The 20,318-nt window shown below is 41.7% G+C and overlaps 1 protein-coding gene and 1 pseudogene across 2 annotated transcripts in view; one reads left to right on the top strand and one right to left on the bottom strand.

The window, feature by feature from the left end:
- The window catches only part of MSH2 (mutS homolog 2), an 86,053-nt gene that overhangs the window by 62,074 nt on the left and 3,661 nt on the right, over positions 1-20,318 (bottom strand). Inside the window, exons 2-6 of the mRNA XM_021719501.1 lie at positions 13,488-13,646; positions 9,963-10,241; positions 8,710-8,856; positions 4,728-4,877; positions 2,506-2,639 (exon numbers count right to left, since the gene is read on the bottom strand). Coding sequence (XP_021575176.1) covers positions 2,506-2,639; positions 4,728-4,877; positions 8,710-8,856; positions 9,963-10,241; positions 13,488-13,646 — 869 coding nt within the window. The remainder of the gene's footprint in view (positions 1-2,505; positions 2,640-4,727; positions 4,878-8,709; positions 8,857-9,962; positions 10,242-13,487; positions 13,647-20,318) is intronic.
- Positions 5,403-5,731, top strand: LOC110596854 (annotated as a pseudogene). Its single transcript, XR_002482752.1, has one exon. The product of XR_002482752.1 is annotated as a 60S ribosomal protein L37 pseudogene (transcript).

Here is a 20,318-nt window from a genome sequence, read left to right as displayed (position 1 = left end):
AAAAAGAAAAGATACCTGCACATGTATGTTTATCGCAGCATTGTTCACAATAGCAAGAACCTGGAATCAACCATACTGTCCATCAAAAGAGGACTGGATTAAAAAAATCTGGTACATATACACGATGGAATACTACGCAGCCACAAAAAAGAACAAAATCATGAACTTCGCAGCAACCTGGATGGAACTAGAGTCAGTAATACTGAGTGACCTCTCACAGAAACAAAGATCTGAGTATCACATGTTCTCACTCATATAGCGGACCTTGAACATCCATCGTAATACTATAAGAAAAGGACTGACAGTGGTGGGAAACTATGGGGAGGGGAGTTGGGATTAACGGCAGTCAATATCTGTCTGGGGACGGGGAGACACCCCTTATCAACAAGGGTCCTTGAATGAAGCATATTTGTATACCTAACCCTTAACTGTACCCCACAATATCAAAATAAAAAATATTGGTATAAAAAAAAAAAGAAGGTAAGAATAAACAGATTTCCAGTACATTCTCTTCTGGAAAATCTCCCCAAAACAATAATGACCATAAGAAACAGGAAATCTTCACTTTTTGTGCAAGCTAGAATGAAAATCAATCCTAAATGCTCAGTGGAGAAAACAGATCTGTCCTGAGAACCCCCAGGAAGGCTCAAACTAGAAAGCATGATGTAACACAGCAGGCAGATTTGAAAAGGGTGATACAGGCCAGGCGCGGTGGTTCACGCCTAGAATCCTAGCACTATGGAACATCAAGGTGAGAGGATTGCCTGAGCCCACGGAATTCAAGACCAGCCTGGGCAACTTGGCGAGACCTCACCTCTACAATAAATCAAAAAATTAGCTGGGCATGGTAGCGCGTGCCTGTGGTTTCAGCTACTTGTAAGGGTGAGGTGAAAGGATTACCTAAGCCTAGCAAGTCAAGGCTGCGGTGGCTGTGAGCATCCCACTGCCCTCCAGCCTGGGCGACCGAGTGAGACCCCGACTTAAAAAAAAAAAAGGGTGATAAAAACAAAGAGATTGTCTAAACAAAGCCTGTATATAAAGAAGTATATATTTTTCTTCCTACTCTGTGGAATTTCAACATTTGGCCTTGAAAATCACAGGACTAGGCCAGGCTTGGTGGCTCAGCCTGTAATCCCGTGTTTTGGGAGCACAAGGTGAGTGAATAGCCTGAGCCCGTGGGTTCAAGACCCGCATGGGCAACTTGGCGAGACCTCATCCCTACAATAAATTAAAAAAAAAAAAAAAATTAGCCAGGTGTGGCAGCGCACACCTATAGTTCCAGCTACCTGGAAGGCTGAGGCAGAAGGATCGCCAGGGCACAGCAGTTCGAGGCTGCAATGGCCGGGAACGTGCCACTGTACTCCAGTCTGGGAGGCAGAGTGAGACTCCAGCTCAAAAAAAAAAGAAAAGAAAATCACAGGACTTACTACTTACTAATTAAAAAAAAAAAAAAAACTTCTCTTGCCCTGCAGGTGGATTAATAGGCAGATAGTATTTTCATTTATAAAGCCATTCTCCCAAAAGTTATTTCTAATAAATAAGCCAGGTAAGGCCATCAGATTTTGGAAATTATTGCTAAGTCCTGTGAAAGTAACCTTTATCCTTTTTTAAAAAGAAGATGAATTTTGATAGCTAAATAATTTTTTTTTTTTTTTTTTTTTGAGTTGGAGGCTCACACTGGAGTGCAGTGGCCGCTCCCAGCCACCGCAGCCTCGACCTGCTGGGCTCTGGCAATCCTTCCGCGTCAGCCTTCCAAGTAGCCGGAATTACAGGCATGTGCTACCACGCCCGGCTGATTTTTTTTTTTTATTTATTGTAGAGATGAGGTCTCACTGCCCAGGTGGGTCTCGAACCCACGGGCTCAGGCAATCCACTCACCTCAGCCTCCCAAAGGCGCGGGATTACAGGCTGAGCCACCAAGCCCGGCTCTTTCTAAATAATTTATTCTCTGGTGAGAACTAAATCTAACCTTTTTTTCTCTTATGCAAACTTCTAACTAAGAAGGCTTGGGTAGTCATGTCTGTTAAGAACTCTATTTTAAGCCGGGCTCAGTGGCTCAGCCTGTAATCCCAGCACTTTGGGAGGCTGAGGTGAGTGGACTGCCTGAGCTCACGGGTTCGAGACCCGCCTGGGCAACTTGGTGAGACCTCATCTCTACAATAAAAATCAAAAATTAGCTGGGCGTGGTAGCGCATGCCTGTAGTTCCAGCTACTTGGAAGGCTGAGGCGGAAGGATCGCCAGCGCCCAGCAGGTCGAGGCTGCGGTGGCCGGGAGCGGCCACTGCACTCCAGTCTGGGTGACAGAGTGAGACTCAAAAAAAAAAAAAAGAACTCTATTTTATTACTCTATCATCCTAAAGGTTTATTTTCCAACCTGACTCTGGCATAACATCACATAACATATCACATAACAATTAAAGGAGGAAATCAAAGTAATTTATGGCCCTGCAAAGCCATATCCTACAAGTTATTTAAAGTTGACAAAAGTATACGCTAAAAATATACCTCTCTTCTATTCTGTTCTTATCCATGAGTGGCTGCTTAATCCACTGGTTAACTAATCTTTGCCCTTGAGGGGTTTTGCATTTATTCAGCAATCCAGCCAGAGACTGAGAGCCAGTAGTATCTTCAACAGAACCCTAGTAAACGAAAAATAAGAACACACTCATTAGTGAAATCCTTACTATACTACAAAAAATTAATAACTGGGGGAAAAAGAACATGAATATCATTCAAATTTTCTTTTTTTTTAATCGAAGTCTCACTCTGTCATCCAGGCTGAAGCGCAGTGGCACAATCACAGTTACCACAGACTCCGCCTTCTGGGCTCAGGCAATCCCCTCTGTCACCTAGAATCTCAGGCATGTGCCACCATGCCCAGCTAATTATTTTATTTATTGTAGAGACAAGGTCACCCCCATGTTGCCCAGGCTGGTCTCTAACTCCTGGACTTAGGCAATCCCCCAAAGTGCTGGGATCACATGCATGAGTTAGTTACCATGTCCAGCTTACTCAAATATTAAATGAGAAATTTCCACAAAAGTTCCTTTCAATCTTTTAATCTGTATGTTTAGCTACATGTTTCTCCCCAAGCCAAAATCACTTTATAATTATTGCAGTTTTATTTTTATTTTACTTTTCTTTTTTGAGTTGGTGTCTCACTCTGTCACCAAGGCTGCAGTGCAGTGGCACACTCACACCTACCACAGCCTCGATCATCTCAACCTTTCAAGTAGTCAGAACTACAAGTGTGCATCACCATGCCCAGCTAACTTTTTTTATTTTATTGTAGAGATGAGGTCTCGCCAAGTTGTCCAGATTGGTCTCAAACTCTGAACTCAGGCAATCCTCTCACCTCTGCCTCCCAAAGTGCTGAGATTACTGGCTACTGTAGTTTTAGATATAAAACCTCCTAGAATGTAATTTTAAGGAATTGCTGTTATTATATAAAAGTATTCATAAAACAGTGGCTCATGTCTGTAATACTAGCACTTTTGGAAGCCAAAACAGGAAGATTGCTTGAGCTCAGAAATTCGAGACCAAACTTGGCAACATAGCAAGACCTCATCTCTACAGAAACAAAACAAATTAGCTGGGTGTGATGGTGTACACCTGTAGTCCCAGCTGCTCAAGAGGCTAAGGCAAGAAGATTGCTTGAGCCCAAGAGGTTAAGGCTGTGGTGAGCCATGATTGCGCCATTTGCACTTCAGCCTAGGCAACAACTTCAAACTCTGACTTAAAAAAATCATAAACTCAGGACAAATACTATGTATACAGCTTGAAACCAGAAAAACAAATATAGCAATCTGAGAGCCAGATGTGTTGATACACACTTGTAGTCCAAGCTACATGGGAGGCTGATATAGGAGGATTACTTGAGCCCAGGAGCTCAAGCCTGTAGTGTGCTATGATCACACTGCCTATGAATAGCCACTGCACTCCAGCCTAGGTAGCACAGCAAGACTTGTCTCTTATTAAAAAAAAAAAAAAAAAAAAGTCACACACAGTGGCTCACAGCTATAATTCAGCACTTTGGGAAGTGGAGGGAAAAGGATTGCCTGAGCTCAGGGGTTCAAAACCAGTCTGGGCAACTTGGTGAGACCTCATCTCCACAATAAATCAAAAAATTAGCTGGATGTGGAGGCACATGTCTGTGGTTCCAGCTAGTTGGAAGGCTGAGGCAGAAGGATCACCTAAGCCAGCAGGGTGAGGCCGCAGTAGCTGTAAGTGTGCCACTGCACTCTAGCTTGAGCGACAGAGTGAAACTCGGACCCCCCCAAAAAAATTTTTTTAATAGCTAGGCAAAGTAATCCCAACTACTCTGGAGGCTAAGACAGGAGGACCACTTGAGACCAGGAATAAGAGACCAACCTGAACAATACAGTGAGACTCTGACACTAAAAAACTAAAAATAAAAAAATTAGCTACGCATGGTTACTCTCACTGCAATCCCAGCTACTCAGGCAACTGAGGCAGAAGCACTGCTTGAAGTCAGGAGTTCAAGGCTGCAATGAGCTATGCTCATGCCACTGCACCCCGGCCTAGGCAACAGAGTGAGACCTGGTCTTTAAAAAAAAAAAAAAGAAAAAGAAAATACAGCCATTCAAAACTACTTATCTATTCTAAATATTTCAAGATATTTAAGTTCCATAGTAAGATTCTTCAGTATATATCAATGAAACATTTTTTTAACCATTCAATATTTCTAACCCATATATCTTTTTTACCTGGAAAAGGTTAAGGGCTCTGACTGCTGCAATATCCAATTTCATGTACTGTCTGAAGTCAAAAGTGGTCAGTTCAAACTGCCCAAAATTTGAATCATCTGATAAGAGTTCTAAAAACTTGATTACTGCAGACAATGATGACACTGCAACCTAAAATTTAAGAATTTAAAAGTAAGATTTCTGTATCATAGGACCAATTCTAGAGATTAAAAAAAGAAAAAATACAAATGTAAATAAATTCTGAACTCTATACCATTTTCTTTGATATCCCTTGCCAATAAACCAAGAAAATCAAAGTTTAAATAAATCTCTTAAGATCAGAAAACAAGCCAGGCTCGGTGGCTCAGCCTGTAATCCCGTGCCTTTGGGAGGCTGAGGTGAGTGGATTGCCTGGTTCAAGACCCGCCTGGGCAACTTGGCGAGACCTCATCTCCACAATAAATAAAAAAATTAGCCGGGCATGGTAGCACATGTCTGTAGTTCCAGCTACTTGGAAGGCTGAGGCGGAAGGATTGCCGGAGCCCAGCAGGTCGAGACTGCGGTAGCTGGGAGCGGCCACTGCACTCCACTCTGGGCGAAAGAGTGAGACTCCAACTCAAAAATAAAAATAAAAAAGATTAGAAAACAATTTTTAGTTTCTTTTCCAGCCTCTCTGGTCTCGCCCGCAGAAGCAAGATGACAAAGGGAACGTCATCGTTTGGAAAACGTCGCAATAAGACGCACACGCTGTGCCGCCGCTGTGGCTCTAAGGCCTACCACCTGTGGCAAATGTGGCTACCCTGCCGAGCTCAAGAGAAAGTAAAACTGGAGTGCCAAAGCCAAAAGACGAAATACCACCGGGACTGGTCGGATGAGGCACCTAAAAATTGTATACCGCAGATTCAGGCATGGATTCCGTGAAGGAACAACACCTAAACCCAAGAGGGCAGCTGTTGTGGCATCCAGTTCTTCTTAAGAATTTCAACAATTAGTCACACAATAAATGCTTTGGTTTAAAAAAAAAAAAGGAAAGAAAACAATTTTTAGAAAGTGAAAATTAACTGAATTAGCAGCATTTTTTATAGTACCCAAAAGTGGAAATGGCCCAAATACCCTTCAAGAGTAAAATGGATAAATTCTGGCATGTTCGCACTACAGAATACTACACAACATTAAGTATGAAGCACACATAATCCACAACAAACCTCAACAATAAGGTTAAATCTTACAGATATAGTACAGAATTAAAGAAACTCGACAAAGGGTATATACTATATAATTCCATTTACATGAACTATAAATATAGGCAAAACTGGTCTACACTAACAGAGGTCAGAACCAGGGTTACCCCTGGTGAGGGTAATGACTTAGAGAGGCATAAGAGGGGCTTCTAGAGTGCTAGTAACATGCTGTTTCATGGGTGCTGGTTACATAGGTATGTTGTTTATGAGAAATAGTTATATACGTATGGTACATGCACATTCCCACATGTATTTAAACAAAGTAAGTTCGCCGGGCTCGGTGGCTCAGCCTGTAATCCCGCATCTTTGGGTGGCTTAGGTGAGTGGATTGCCTGAGCCCACGGGTTCGAGACCCGGTGCCTAGGCAGCGAGACCTCATCTCTACAATAAATCAAAAAATCAGCTGGGCGTGGTAGCGCATGCCTGTAATTTCGGCTACTTGGAAGGTTGAGGCGGAAGGATTGCCAGAGCCCAGCAGGTCGAGGCTGCGGTGGCCGGGAGCGGCCACTGCACTCCAGTCTGGGTGACAGAGTGAGACTCCAACTCAAAAACAAAACAAAACAAAACAAAAAAAACCAAAGTAAGTTCAAATTACCTATATTGTTATTCCCTGTGATATTACAACAACACAAAAAGTTGAGGACTTCACACTGATAGTTCAATGACAAATTCTACTTATAAAAATCTACTTGGCCGGGCTCGGTGGCTCAAACTGTAATCTCGCACCTTTGGGAGGCTGAGGTGAGTGGATTGCCTGAGCCCACGGGTTCGAGACCCGCCTTGGCAGCGAGAACTCATCTCTACAATAAATTAAAAAATCAGCCGGGCATGGTAGCGCATGCCTGTAATTCCGGCTACTTGGAAGGCTGAGGCGGAAGGATCGCCGAAGCCCAGCAGGTCAAGGCTGCGGTGGCTGGGAGCGGCCACCACACTCCAGTCTGGGCAACAGAGTGAGACTCCAACTCAAAAAAAAAACAAAAACAACAACAACAACAACAAAATCTACTTGATACCAGATTCACTGTGAATAAACCTATTTTTTGTATTTGCTAACACAGTAACCTAACTGCCCTTACCAAACTCTAACAAATGTGTAAGGCTGCCACAAGTATCTCCTACTATGTTATTGGGAGGCAAACTCTAACAAATGTGTAAGGCTGCCACAAGTATCTCCTACTATGTTATTAGGAGGCAAAAATAAAAACTTTTTAGTAGCTCTAAATCATCCTCGTATTTTCAACAACAGAGGGTAAGTTTCTTTAATACTGGGATTATTGTTCATCCATACTGGTTTTAGATTGTCTCACAAAACAAAGTAAAATATAAAAAGACAAATTAAGTTTGTAAGGATCAAACTGCTACTTGATAAACAATCAGTTCAAAATCATGATAGTCAGCTGGGCGTAGTGGCTCATGCCTGTAATCCCAGTAATTTGGGAGGCAGAGGCGAGAGGACTGCCTGAGTCCAGGAGTTTGAGACCAGCCTGGGCAACTTGGCAAGACTCTGTCTCTACAATAAATCAAATTAGCCAGGTGTGGTGGCTTACACCTGTGGTTCCAGCTACTTGGAAGGATGAGGTGAAAGGATAGCCTGAGCCCAGCAGGTTGAGGCTACGGTGCCACTGCATTATAGCCTGGGTGAAAGAGTGAGACTTCTACTGGGAAAAAAAAAAAAAGTCCGGCACGGTGGCTCAAGCCTGTAATCCCAGCACTTTGGGAGGTGGAGGCGAGAGGATTGCCTGAGCCCAGGGGTTCAAAATCAGCCTGAGCAACATGACGAGACCCCATCTCTACAATAAATCAAAAAACTAGCTGAGCATGGTGGCACAAGCCTGTGGTTCCAGCTACTTGGAAGGCTGAGGAAGAGGATCACCTGAGCCCAGTAGGTCAAGACTGCGATGGCTGTTGAGCATGCTACTGAACTCCAGTCTGGGCGACAGAGTGAGACTCCGACTCAAAAAAAAACCATGATAGTCACAAAAATCTCAGTTCATTCTAGTTTGAAATCCACTTTGAAAATCATAAGCAATTATAAAGTCTGTTCTGTCTTGTTTAAACTTTTTAAACATCGAATGTTTCATTTGATTTGTTAGTAATCCACAATATCTGGTCATGAGTTTCTCCCATATTTTACCATAAAAATACATCTCTCAAACCATATCCACCTCTGAGATTGCACAGGAAGAAAAACTTCAACCACAGAAAATCCCATAAAAGTTCCATTGTGTGCATCTTCATTTCTACCACTGAACACACACAACCATGCCAATTTTTGAACCAAATTGTTTCGTATTTATGATGCAATTACTATATGCTACATATACTTTTACCCATATTACCTACTAATCTGACAACACTCCTTTAAGGCAAATATTTTTCCTTACTTAACAGATAGTGAGAAACTGCCTCTCAGAAAGGTAAATTAATTTACTGAAGACCCTACAGCTAGTATCTAATAAAGCTGAACTTGGAAAAGGTCTTTTCTCCCCTCCAGTCACTATGCTATCTTAACTACTTAAGTGTCAGTACTCAGGCTCTCTCATAAAACTATTAGTCTTTCCACACACCAGAGATGTGTACAATACAAGGTTATTTTTTAATTTTTTCTAGTCACTGCCTTAATTTTTTTTCACAAGCTTCATCACAGATAAAATAAGCTTAATATCCCTAATCCACAGTTTTGGCCCTGAGATGAACGTGACAGAAGGAGCCTTCTAAAAAGTCACTATTATAATCTAAATTCACATTTATTATCCACATACTTGATTCTCCATTTCTGGCAAGACAGCACTATTCATCTGTTCTCCCTTTTTGCCTCTCAACAACCGGTTGAGGTCCTGATAAATGTCTTTTGTGGAAAAGTCCGCTTTTTTTCTTTCTGTGATCAGAATTCCTCCTCTTTGAATAATCTATTTTACAAAAAATAGATAAAAATCACTATGAGAAGAGCAATAAGAAAAATAACATTGAGAACTATAAAGTTCTAACAGTTTGAGAGATTAACCCACAATAAAAGTTTACATAATGTGCAAGACATGGCATGGATAAGTACATATGGCATGGATAAGTACATTTTTAGTCTATAAATTAAATTTTCATCAAAATATAAAATGACAGTCATATAAAGCCTTCAAAAAATAGTCCCAATAGTAAAAACTCTTAATAGACTATTACTTCTAGAAAGTTGCGAGCAGTTGGAAGTTGGCAGGTGGAGAGGCAGGTTGGGAGGGAAGGTAGGGGGAGGAGGCGGAAAAAAGAAAGTTGCTTACATATTATCCATACTAAAAATGCCCATCCATGGTGCTCACACCTATAATCCCAGCCCTTTGGAAGGCCGAGGTAAAAGGATCGCTTTAAGCCAGGAGTTCAAGAACAGCCTGGGCAATATAACGAGAACCTGTCCCTACAAAAAGAAAAAATCATTTTAACAAAAAAAAGCCCAACATAAATGTGCTAGCTCTCAGCAGTGCTCATGGTAGTTGAGCCCACAAAAAGAAAAGAATCCTTAGGGGATATATCCCTTAAGAAATAGCTTAATAATAAACCATATACCTATACAAGTGGCACCATCAGAATTGGGCTAAAATTTAAAAACAAAAACAAAAGCAAAACAAAACAAAACAAAAATCAATAAAATATGGGGCTAAATTTCCACTCCAACTATCAAAAAATAATGCCAAAGAACTGTATTTTATTTGATAAATCCATGCAACAGTAATATATACTATAATAATTATTCTTTTGGAACAAAGGAAAACAGAAAAGGGGGTGAGGAAGGAGAAATGATTTGTGGTGGAATTAATCTTAACACAAGAGACAGCGTTGATGTCTGATTAAATATACAAAGCTTTGGTCAAAGACAAACACCAAGACATTCCTCAAAACAAAACATTACTTTAATTAGAAACCAAAAGATGTGACTTAATTATTTTTCCTTAAATGAGTTAATGTTAAATAAAGAGCCTTTCCTGAGCTTGGATTCTCCTCTGTTGAGGTTAAGTCTCGATTTCCTTACCTGCCTCAGTTTACCCATGTCTCCAGCAGTCTCTCCTACTGGTAAAACACACTCCTTTGGTCCGATCTGAATCAGCAGAGCCTCAAGATTGGAGAACTGATCATTATCAGGGAACTCACACAGTCCCAGCTTCCTCTGTATGGAATCAACATAGCCAACTCCAACCTGTCTCTGGCCATCAACAGTGGACATTTTAACACCCACAACACCAATGGAAGATGACATATCATTGTTACCAAAGAGAATGTCTTCAAACTGAGATAGATTGCCAGGAGAAGCCTAAGCAAAAACAACAACAACAAAAATTTAAGCTATTGAATGATCTCCAAAATTTTTTGTAAATAAGAATTATCCAAACTTGATGAACTTCAATAATGTTTTCTTACAAAAAATAATTGCTTGTAACCATATATCCTAATTATTATTATGTGTTCTAGAACATATTCTCCCTCTTTTTCCAGTTATTTCCAGAACACTTGGGCACATCTAAAAACAACTGTATAAGCCAGGCCCCGGTTGTTCAAGCCTGTAATCCCAGTACTTTGGGAGCCTGAGGTGAGAGGATTGCCTGAGCTCAGGGGTTCAAGACCAGCCTGGACAACTTGGCAAGAGCTCATCTTTATAATAAATCAAAAAATTAGCCGGGTGTGGTAGCACGCGCCTATAGTCCCAGCTACTTAGAAGGCTGAGGCAGAAGGATAGCCTGAGGCCAGCAGGTCAAGGCTGCAGTGGCTGTAAGCGTGCCACTGTACTCCAAGCCTGGGTGACAAAGTAAGACTCCAACTCAAAAGAAACAAACAAACATAAAAACAATTGTTTCAAAAGTAATTTTCAGTTTGAAGTCTGGCAGCTGTGTTTGCACAAGTCCTTAAGGTACCCAAGCTAGTAATCCAGTTAGTACTATGCTTAAATTTCTACATTCTCAAACCACCTAATGGTTACTCGAATCACTGTTTTTATTGAGTAGCTATATCGCACAGAAGCGCAGTACCATTAGTTCCTATAATCTCAGAACTTTAGGAGGCTGAGGCAAGGGGATTGCTTGAGCCTGAGTTCAAGACCAGCCTAGGCAACACAGCGAGACTGTGTCTCTACAAGAAAAATCAAAAGATAAGCCGGGCATGGTGGTACATGCCTACAGTCCCAGTTACTAGGGAGGTTGAGGTGCGAGGATTGCTTGAGCCCAGAAGGTCAAGTAAGCTGTGATCATGTCATTGCATTATAGATTGGGCAACAAAGTGAGACCCCAACTCAAAAAGCAAACAAGCTCATGGGACTTTAAAGTCAAAAAGCATCTTAAAAGCCTTCTTACTTTACTGTTCATGAGAAACAGATACAGGAGAAGGTTGTGAAATTTGCCAATGTCACCCATTACGACAGAAGAGAAATGAATCAGACTACAAGTCCAGAGCATGGTTCGCCCTTACCACATATGTATTCCCTTTCAAGAATAAATCTCACCTCTTCTACATTTTAGCCATCAACTTATTTCAGTATTTCTTGAGAACTTACTCTGAGCAGGGATTGGGTGTGTGGGGGAAAAAAAACAAAAACATGACCTTACAGACTAATAAAGAAGAAAGGAAAATAGCCACTAAATAAGTAAAACAAAAATCAATAGCACTATTATCTCCTAAAAGGCGTTAGAGGCATGCATGCCAGTACACCTTCCTAAGCACACAAAGGAATATAATCATCATTAGCAATGCTCCAGACTTACAAAAAGTTACAATCTAATGGAAAAGAAAGGTACATGCAAAGATCCTAACATATAACAAATGTGCACAAGGGAGGAGCAAAAAAACCCAGATGTAATTTTTTTTTAATTGTGTATTTAGTCTTACATGTTTAAACTTTAGTCACCTTCACAGTACTCTCTGTTTGATGCAATACACTTATCAAGACGCTTTTTTCATTGCTCAAACAGTTTTTGAGCTCATCGATTTTGATGCCTTTTAGTGTTTCTGCATTCCAGGCTGGAATGCACTTTCATTTTATTTCATCTCTTCCACATCAGCAAAATGTTTTTCTTTGTGGACTTTGTTCATCCAGGGGAAAAAAAAGGTGGTGGGGAGTGACAAAAAAAAAATCATCAGGGTGAGAGCAGGTGAATAGGGAGGGTGGGACACGGGGGGTCATGCTGGTTTTGGTCAAAAACTGCTGAACACTCAGTAAAGTGTGGACAGGTGCACTGTCATGGTGGGAGAACCAGTCACCAGTCTGCCACAACTTGGGATGTTTCTTCAGCAACACAGCCTCTCAAAATCACTAGCTGGTACTCTAATGCCAATGCGTTTCTAGAGCACTTAACCTAGTAGGGGAAGCCTGTACTACGAGGGGCCCGACCTCCAAAAGAAAATTCCTGGTATTTTGGGGTAACCCCTCATATTAATGAGATATTTGGGATAATGTAAATATATACTTCAAAAACAGTAAAATCAAATCCCTATTTAACTCTGGTATTCAACTTTTTGTCCAATTTCTTATATACAGTTATGTTTTAGGAGCAGTAAAAAGGCTTGTGTATTAAAATTTGTTATAGTCAGGCACACTGGCTCACACCTGTAATCCCAACACTTTGGGAGGCGGAGGCAAGAGGATTGCCTGAGTCCAGGGGTTCAAGACTAACCAGGGCAACTTGGTAAGACCTATCTCTACAAAAAGTTAGCCAGGCATAGTGGGGCGTGCCAGTGGTTCCAGCTTCTTGGAAGGCTAAGGCAGAAGGATCACCTGAGCCTGGCAGATCGAGGCTATGGTGGCAGCGAGCATGCTACTGCACTCCAGCCTAGGCAACAGAGTGAGACTCCTACTCAAGAAATAAATAAATAAATAAAATTTATGCAATAAAGATCTATTTAATTTCTAAACTGCCATCAAAATTTTTTTAAAAATCACATGCTAAATCCTATTAAAGTTTCTCAAAACATTTTATTACCACAACCCAATCTAAATATATATATATATAGAGAGAGAGAGAGAGCGCTAGAGTCTCACTGTTGCCCAGGCTGGAGTCCAGTGGCACGATCATGGCTACTGCAGCCTCAACCTGCTGGGCTCAGGAGATCTTTCTGCCATAGTCTTCCAAGTAGCAGGAACCACAGGCACATGCCACTGTGTCCAGCCTACTTAAAATATTAAAACACAGTTAAATTCTTCACATTAATTTTTTTCTATTCTTAAAAAAATAAATTTTGGCCAGATACAGTGGTTCACACCTATAATCTTAGCACTTTGGGAGACTGAGGTGAGAGGACTGCCAGAGCCCACAGGTTCAAGACCAGCCTGGGCAATGTGGTGAGACCTCATCTCTACAATAAATCGAAAACTTAGCTGGGCATGGTGGCGCGTGCCTGTAATTCAACTACTTGGAAGGCTGAGGGGGACGGATCACCTGAGCCCAGCAAATCAAGGCCACAGTGGTCATAAGTGTGCCACTGCACTCCAGCCTGGGCAACAGAGTGAGACTCCAACTCTAAGTATATACATTCACACATACATACATACATTTTAGAGAAAGATAATTACCTTAAATGCCAAATACCAGTCATTCTCCTTGGATGCCTTATTTCCAGCTCTATTCTTATAAACTTCAACTCTATACTGACGAACCAGAAGAAGATCTTTTACAAAAGACTCAAAATTCATTTTACTAAGCACGACACTCTGCAGATTCTTTGCTCCTAAAAAAAAAAAAATTAAAAATACATGTTACAGATTTGAGGTCGTAAGTGTCCAAGAACCTACCACAATGACAATGCTTCCCCAAGAACTTCCTAGTGTTTTCTCAGTAATTCATTCATTCAATAAATTATCAATCACATGTTCTACATCCAGGGACTATGGTAGGTGAAATGCATAAAATAGTGAACAGACACAAAGCTGCCCTGCTTCATAGAATCTACACATCAAAATCAAGAATTATAAAGACAATATATAGATAATATAATGAATACATACATACATAGCCAGCCTTACTTACAATGTTTTTCACAAGTTTAAATAAATCTTATAAAAAATTACACAGTATTTGTACAGAACACAATTAAATTTTCAAAAGGTCCATGAAAATGAGTTTGTCATTATTCACTGTGGGACAATCTAGGTAATATATTCACATTGTTCAAAATTCAAAGGTTCTAAAGGTGAAGTCTCCCTTTCATTATCATCCCCTATCCATCCAGTTCACCAACCTAATTTATGTCTATAGAATATATTTCCAAACATAAGCTAACATACCCAAGCAAATAAAAAGCATTTTTTTCCTCTTTGACATAAATAGCTGCACATTACACATACTGTCCCGTACCATGTTTTTGTTTGGTTTTACTTTTATATTTTGGAGAAGGTGCCATCAGTATGTGACACACCTCTTTTGGTTTACAGCTGTAAACATTCCAATGACTCTAAGGATGTTCTATAAATATTCTTGCTAACAGATATACAGGTTGATTACACTCTTTTGCTATTACAGCAATGTTGCAAGAATAACTCTGTATGTGATTCCTTCTCCAAATGTGAGTATATCTGTAAGATAAAGCCCTAAAACTGGATTTTATCAAACGATATGTGACTTTGGCAAATATCACCAGACTATACCCTTGGTTGGCTACACCAATCAATACTACCTTCCATAAAGTATGAGTACATCCATTTCCTCTACCCAGTATACAGAGTTTCCAAACTTTTTGGTCTTTAATTTTAGAGTACTGGTTCTCAACGGCAATGTCTGGAGACATCTAGGATATCTCAATTGGGGAGAGAGGTACTAGTGAAATCTAGCGTGTAGAAGCAAGAATGCCATTAAATATGCACAGAACAGCCCCTCACAACAATGAATTCGCTTTTCAATCCAAAATGTCAACAGTGCAGAGATTGAGAACTTGTATTAGATGGCAAGTAAGTGTCTCAGCTTGCTTCTGACTTTGAACCTTCAAAATTCAAAGGTTCTAAAGGTGAAGTCTCCCCTTGCAAATACCAATTTCTTTATCAGATAAAGAAAACCACCCATACCATCAAATGGAATCCAAACACAATCTTCATATAATATAGATAATACCAATTATTCACTCAAATGTATAGAGAGAAATGTATGTGTATTCTGACAATTTCTGAATCTTATAAAAGACTTAACCTAAATTTAGCAATAGATCACACCAGTACAAATAGCAAATACAAATGAACATAAAGATTAAATGACATGCCAGGCTCGGTGGCTCAGCCTGTAATCCCGCACCTTTGGGAGGCTGAGGTGAGTGGATTGCCTGAGCCCGTGGGTTCGAGACCCGCAGGCGAGACCTCATCTCTACAATAAATCAAAAAATTAGCCAGGCATGGTAGCACGCGCCTGTAATTCCAGTTACTCGGAAGGCTGAGGGGGAAGGATCACCAGAGCCCAGCAGGACTAGGCTGCGGTGGCCGGGAGCGGCCACTGCACTCCAGTCTGGGCAACAGAGTGAGACTCCAACTCAGAAAAAAAAAGATTAAATGACATAGTAAGATTTGCCCGCAGCACTTGGGCTCAGTTGATACCTCTGATATCAAGTAATTGGTGATAAGTACTACATAGGAATCCTTACTGCCAACAGACACCCTGAAAACTAGCTCAAAATCCCACCATCTCTAGGTTAGTTCCCAGAACATTCTTTATGATCTAATACAAGACTGAAAAAGTGTAATATCTACAGAGACCAGGCAGGTAATAAATGAGCAACAGAGGGTGAGAATCAGTGGTGAGAGGCAGCAGAATTGGTGCGGGGGGCGGCTTCCTCTCCCAGAGGTGCAGCAAGAGAGAAAGGTTAGCCATGTCATCCTTGATCAGAAAGGTGATTACCACTGCAAAAGCCCCAGGGGCCATTGGTCCATACAGTCAAGCTGTTAGTCAACAGAACCCTCTACATTTCAGGAGAGATTGGCATGGACCCTTCAAGTGGGCAGCTTTTGCCAGGAGGGGTAATGGAAGAAGCTAACCAAGCTCTTAAAAACATGGGTGAAATTCTGAAAATTGTAGGCTGTGACTTCACTAATGTGGTAAAAACAACTGTTTTGCTGGCTAACATAAATGACTTCAATACTGTCAATGAAATCTACAAACAGTATTTCAAGAGTAGTTTTCCTGCTAGCGCTGCTTACCAGGTTGCTGTTTTGTCCAAAGGAGGCCAAGCTGAAATTGAAGCAGTGGCTGTCCAAAGATTTTTCACAACAGCATGACTATAAGTGGGACCAGTGTTGTTTAGTCTGGAATTTTTAACATCTTAATTTTTACAATTGATATAACATCTTAATTCACATCTTAATTTTTACAGTTGATGAAAGTATAAGTTTGACTAAAACATCTGATGTAGGGGCATACCAGGACAACCATATGATAGGGAAAGTTGAGCATGAATCGAAGACTAGATCACGAATCCAATATTATAAATTATACTTATGTACACCCATATTACTGGATATGAGAAAGAGATACTCATTACCTAATTACTCAGGTAAATCAAAGGGAAATAACATGTAGGAAAGATGAGGTATTTTTCTAGAGAAATAACCAAGAGCACACCTAATTTAAACTAATCTAAAGCTGGGCTCGGTGGCTCAGCCGTAATCCCGCACCTTTGGGAGGCTGAGGTGAGTGGATTGCCTGAGCCCGCGGGTTCGAGACCCGCCTGGGCAGCGAGACCTCATCTCTACAATAAATCAAAAAAATCAGCCGGGCATGGTAGTGCATGCCTGTAATTCCGGCTACTCGGAAGGCTGAGGTGGAAGGATCGCCGGAGCCCAGCAGGTCGAGGCTGCGGTGGCCGGGAGCAGCCACTGCACTCCAGTCTGGGCGACAAAGTGAGACTCCCACTCAAAAAATAAATAAATAAATAAAATAAACTAATGATGTGAAATATTTCGTTCTCATGTCAGATATGTGATTTTGCTTTTACTTTTTTTTTTTTTTAAACAATAAATTTTAAAAAACTAGCCAGGTAAGGTGGCACATGCCTGTAGTTCCAGCTACTTGGAAGGCTGAGACGGAAGGATCGCCTGAGCCCAGCAAGTTGAAGCTGTGGTGGCCATGAGCATACCGCTGCACTCCAGCCTGGGTGACAGAGTGAGACTCCAAATTAAAAAATAAATAAAAAGCACCCCCCCAAAAATAAATAAAGCACAAAAACCAAACATGCTCAAGGAAAGCACTGAAGCAGAGTTAATACAAAAACTAAGAGAGGAATTTCTCCCAGAGACATTCATGAATGTCATTATGAGTGTCATCAGCAACTTCAAAAACAGTTTCTCCTATCACCCCTCAACTAGAAGGCAACTCGGCAAAAACAATTCCAATTCTGAGGAGAGGTGAAAGAAAAACACTGGTCTCGCATAATTCTGGGACAGTTTTAAAATCATCTATCCAGAAGGATGAGCCAGCAGGAGAAATGTTTGGCCAGGACAGGGCTTTAAAGCACTTGCATCTGAGAGCTTTCCACTGGATGAATATGATGCAAACCCCTCCACTCTCATACCTGGCTACTTTGCACATCAATGTTCTCTGCCTGTTCCTGGGTAGAAGGATCCAGAGCAATGGTTCTCAGTCTTTTTTTTCTTTTCTTCCTCTTTGTTTGAGTTGGGAGTCTCGCTCTGTCACCCAGGCTAGAGTGCAGTTATTCAATCATGGCTACTGCAGTCTCAATCTGCGATCCTTCTGCCTCAGTCTTCTGAGTGGCTGGGACTACAGGCACGCACCACCATGCCAGCTAATTTTTTAAAAATTATTTACTGTAGAGACAAGGTCTCACCATGTTGTCCAGGCTGGTCTCAAACTCCTCGGCTCAGGGCAATCCTCTACCCTCAGCCTCCCAGGTGCTGGGATTATAGGCGTGAGCCACCCTGCGGCTCTCAGTCTTTTTACAACTGTAGTGGATTCTTATGGATGGGTTGGGGTGAAGAGGTGATCCTCCTCCACTCCCCACTGGGCCTTTGTTGGTCCCATTATGAATCTACAGATATGCTACCTAGCCTTCAAGATTATCTTCCAAAGATACTATTTCTCTCAAAGGAGTTTTGTGAAGTACAGGGTGGCGGTGCATTTTAAGTTATCCTTACTGACAAGCATCTCAAGTGCAGCTACCCTGTTTGTTCCTGATAAAGAGCTAGGCCATATCTTTTAAGTTAGACCAAGCAGGTAGCATATTGACTGCCTGGTGTGAAATGAAACCAGAAGAGAAAGTGAACTAGCCTCCACCTAGGTAATAGCAGAAGGAATATCCTCAGGTTAACACAAGATTTTTTTCTGCAAGAATTATTTAGGGCATGGTGGTTCATGCCAATAATCCCAGCACTTTGGGTGGCCAAGGTGGGACAACTGCTTGAGGCCAGGAGTTTGAGACCAGCTTGGACAACACAGCGGAGACTGTTTCTACAAAAAAAAAAATTCAAAAAATTAGCCAGATATGGTGGTGCCTGCCTGCAGTCCCAACTCCTGGGGAGGCTGAGGTGGAAGGATCGCCTGAGCCCAGGTAGAGGCTGCAGTAAGCGTGATTATGCCACTGCACTCCAGCCTGAGGGATTGAGTAAGTCCCCCGCATCAAGGGGGGGAAAAAAAAGAGTAACCTCCCTACTCCCATTCAACTGTTACAGGTGACGGGGTTTAGGGGAAGATGTTGACAAAAAGATGCTAAACTCTGTAAAATATTTTAAGATGGTTTATTCTTGAGCCAAACTTGAGAATTAAGTTCATCCTCAGGAGGTCCTGAGAATGCATGCCTGCTGAGGTTAAACAGCGACTTGGTTATATACATTTTAGAAGACCTAAGTTATAGGAAAACACAAATCAATACATGTGAGATTTTCACAGGTTTGGTCCAGGTAAGAGGGACATTTTCGGTTTGGGGTGCTTTCAGGTCATAGGCATATTCAAAGATTTCTTGTCTGGTAATTTGTAGTTCCTAAGGAATTTGGGAAATTAGAGGAGATGCTTTGTTAAGATAAGAGGGAGGAAAACTCCGGGTTGTTTTGTTTTTTTTCTTTTTTTGAGTCAGATCTCACTCCATCACCCAGGCTGGAGTGCAGTGGCATGATCACAGCCACGGCAGTCTCAGTTTGCGGGTTCAGGCGATCCTTCCACTTCAGCCTTTCAAGTAGCTGGAACTACAGGCGCATGCCACCATGCCCAGCTAATTTTTTTATTTACTGTAGAGATGAGGTCTCACCAAGCTTCCCTAGCTGGTCTCAAAACCTGGGCTCAGGAGATCCTCTCGCCTCCGCCTCCCAAAGGGCTGGGATTACAGGCATGAGGTAACTTTTTGTTAAAGTACACTATACAAACAGAAAAGCACAAATATCACAAATGGATAGCCCAATGAATTCTGAGACAAACACACTCTTGAAAGCAGCTCCTAGATCAAGACACCCTCTCTTCCTGTGGCTTCCTGATCAGTTATTCACCTCTTCCCTAGCAAGGGCAACCACGCTACCCTGACTTCTGACACCAAATATAGACTTTATGTTTGCTATTTTTCGATGTAAATAAATAGCATCAAACTGTAAGTTCTCTTTTATGCCTCTTTTTCACAAAATTTTTGTGATTCATGTTTTTTGCATGCAATCTTATTCACTCCCATTGCTATGGTGTATTCTACTTTGTTTGGTTTTCTTTTTAAATCTGAGTCTCACTCTGTCACCCATGCTGGAGTACAGTGGCATGCTCACAGCTACTGCAGCCTCGACTTGCTGGGCTTAGGCGATCCTTCCTCCTCAGCCTCTCAAGTAGCTGGGACTACAAGTGTACGCCACCATGCCTGGTTAATTTTTTAATTTATTGTAGTCAAGGTCTGGCCCCGTTGCCCAGGCTGGTCTAAACTCCTGGGCTCAGGCAGTTCTCTCGCCTTGACCTCCCAAAGTATTAGAATTACAAGTATGAGCCACTTCGCCCAGCCATGTACTCTACTTTGAATAAACCACAATTTACTTTTTTTTTTTTTCTGAGTTGAAGTCTCACTCTGTTGCCCAGACTGGAGTGCAGTGGTCGCTTCCAGTCACCACAGCCTCAACCTGCTGGGCTCCGGCGATCCTTCCGCCTCAGCCTTCCAAGTAGATGGAACTACAGGCGCCACACCCGGCTAGTTTTTGATTTATATTGTAGAGATGAGGTCTCGCCAAGTTGCCCAGACAGGTCTTGAACCTGCGGGTTCAGGCAATCCACAATTTACTTATTTATTTATTTATTTATTTTTTTTTTTTTGAGTTGGAGTCTCACTCTGTTGCCCAGACTGGAGTGCAGTGGTTCCGGCCACCGCAGCCTCGACTTGCTGGGCTCCAGTGATCCTTCCGCCTCAGCCTTCCAAGTAGCTGGAACTACAGGCGTGCACTACCACGCCCAGC

The sequence above is a fragment of the Carlito syrichta genome, unplaced genomic scaffold, assembly GCF_000164805.1.
Source record: "Carlito syrichta isolate Samal-C Ts95f unplaced genomic scaffold, Tarsius_syrichta-2.0.1 Scaffold314771, whole genome shotgun sequence".
Classification (NCBI taxonomy): domain Eukaryota; kingdom Metazoa; phylum Chordata; class Mammalia; order Primates; family Tarsiidae; genus Carlito; species Carlito syrichta.
The sequence above is the reverse complement of the archived record's forward strand: the minus strand, read 5'-3'. Positions and strand labels throughout refer to the sequence as shown.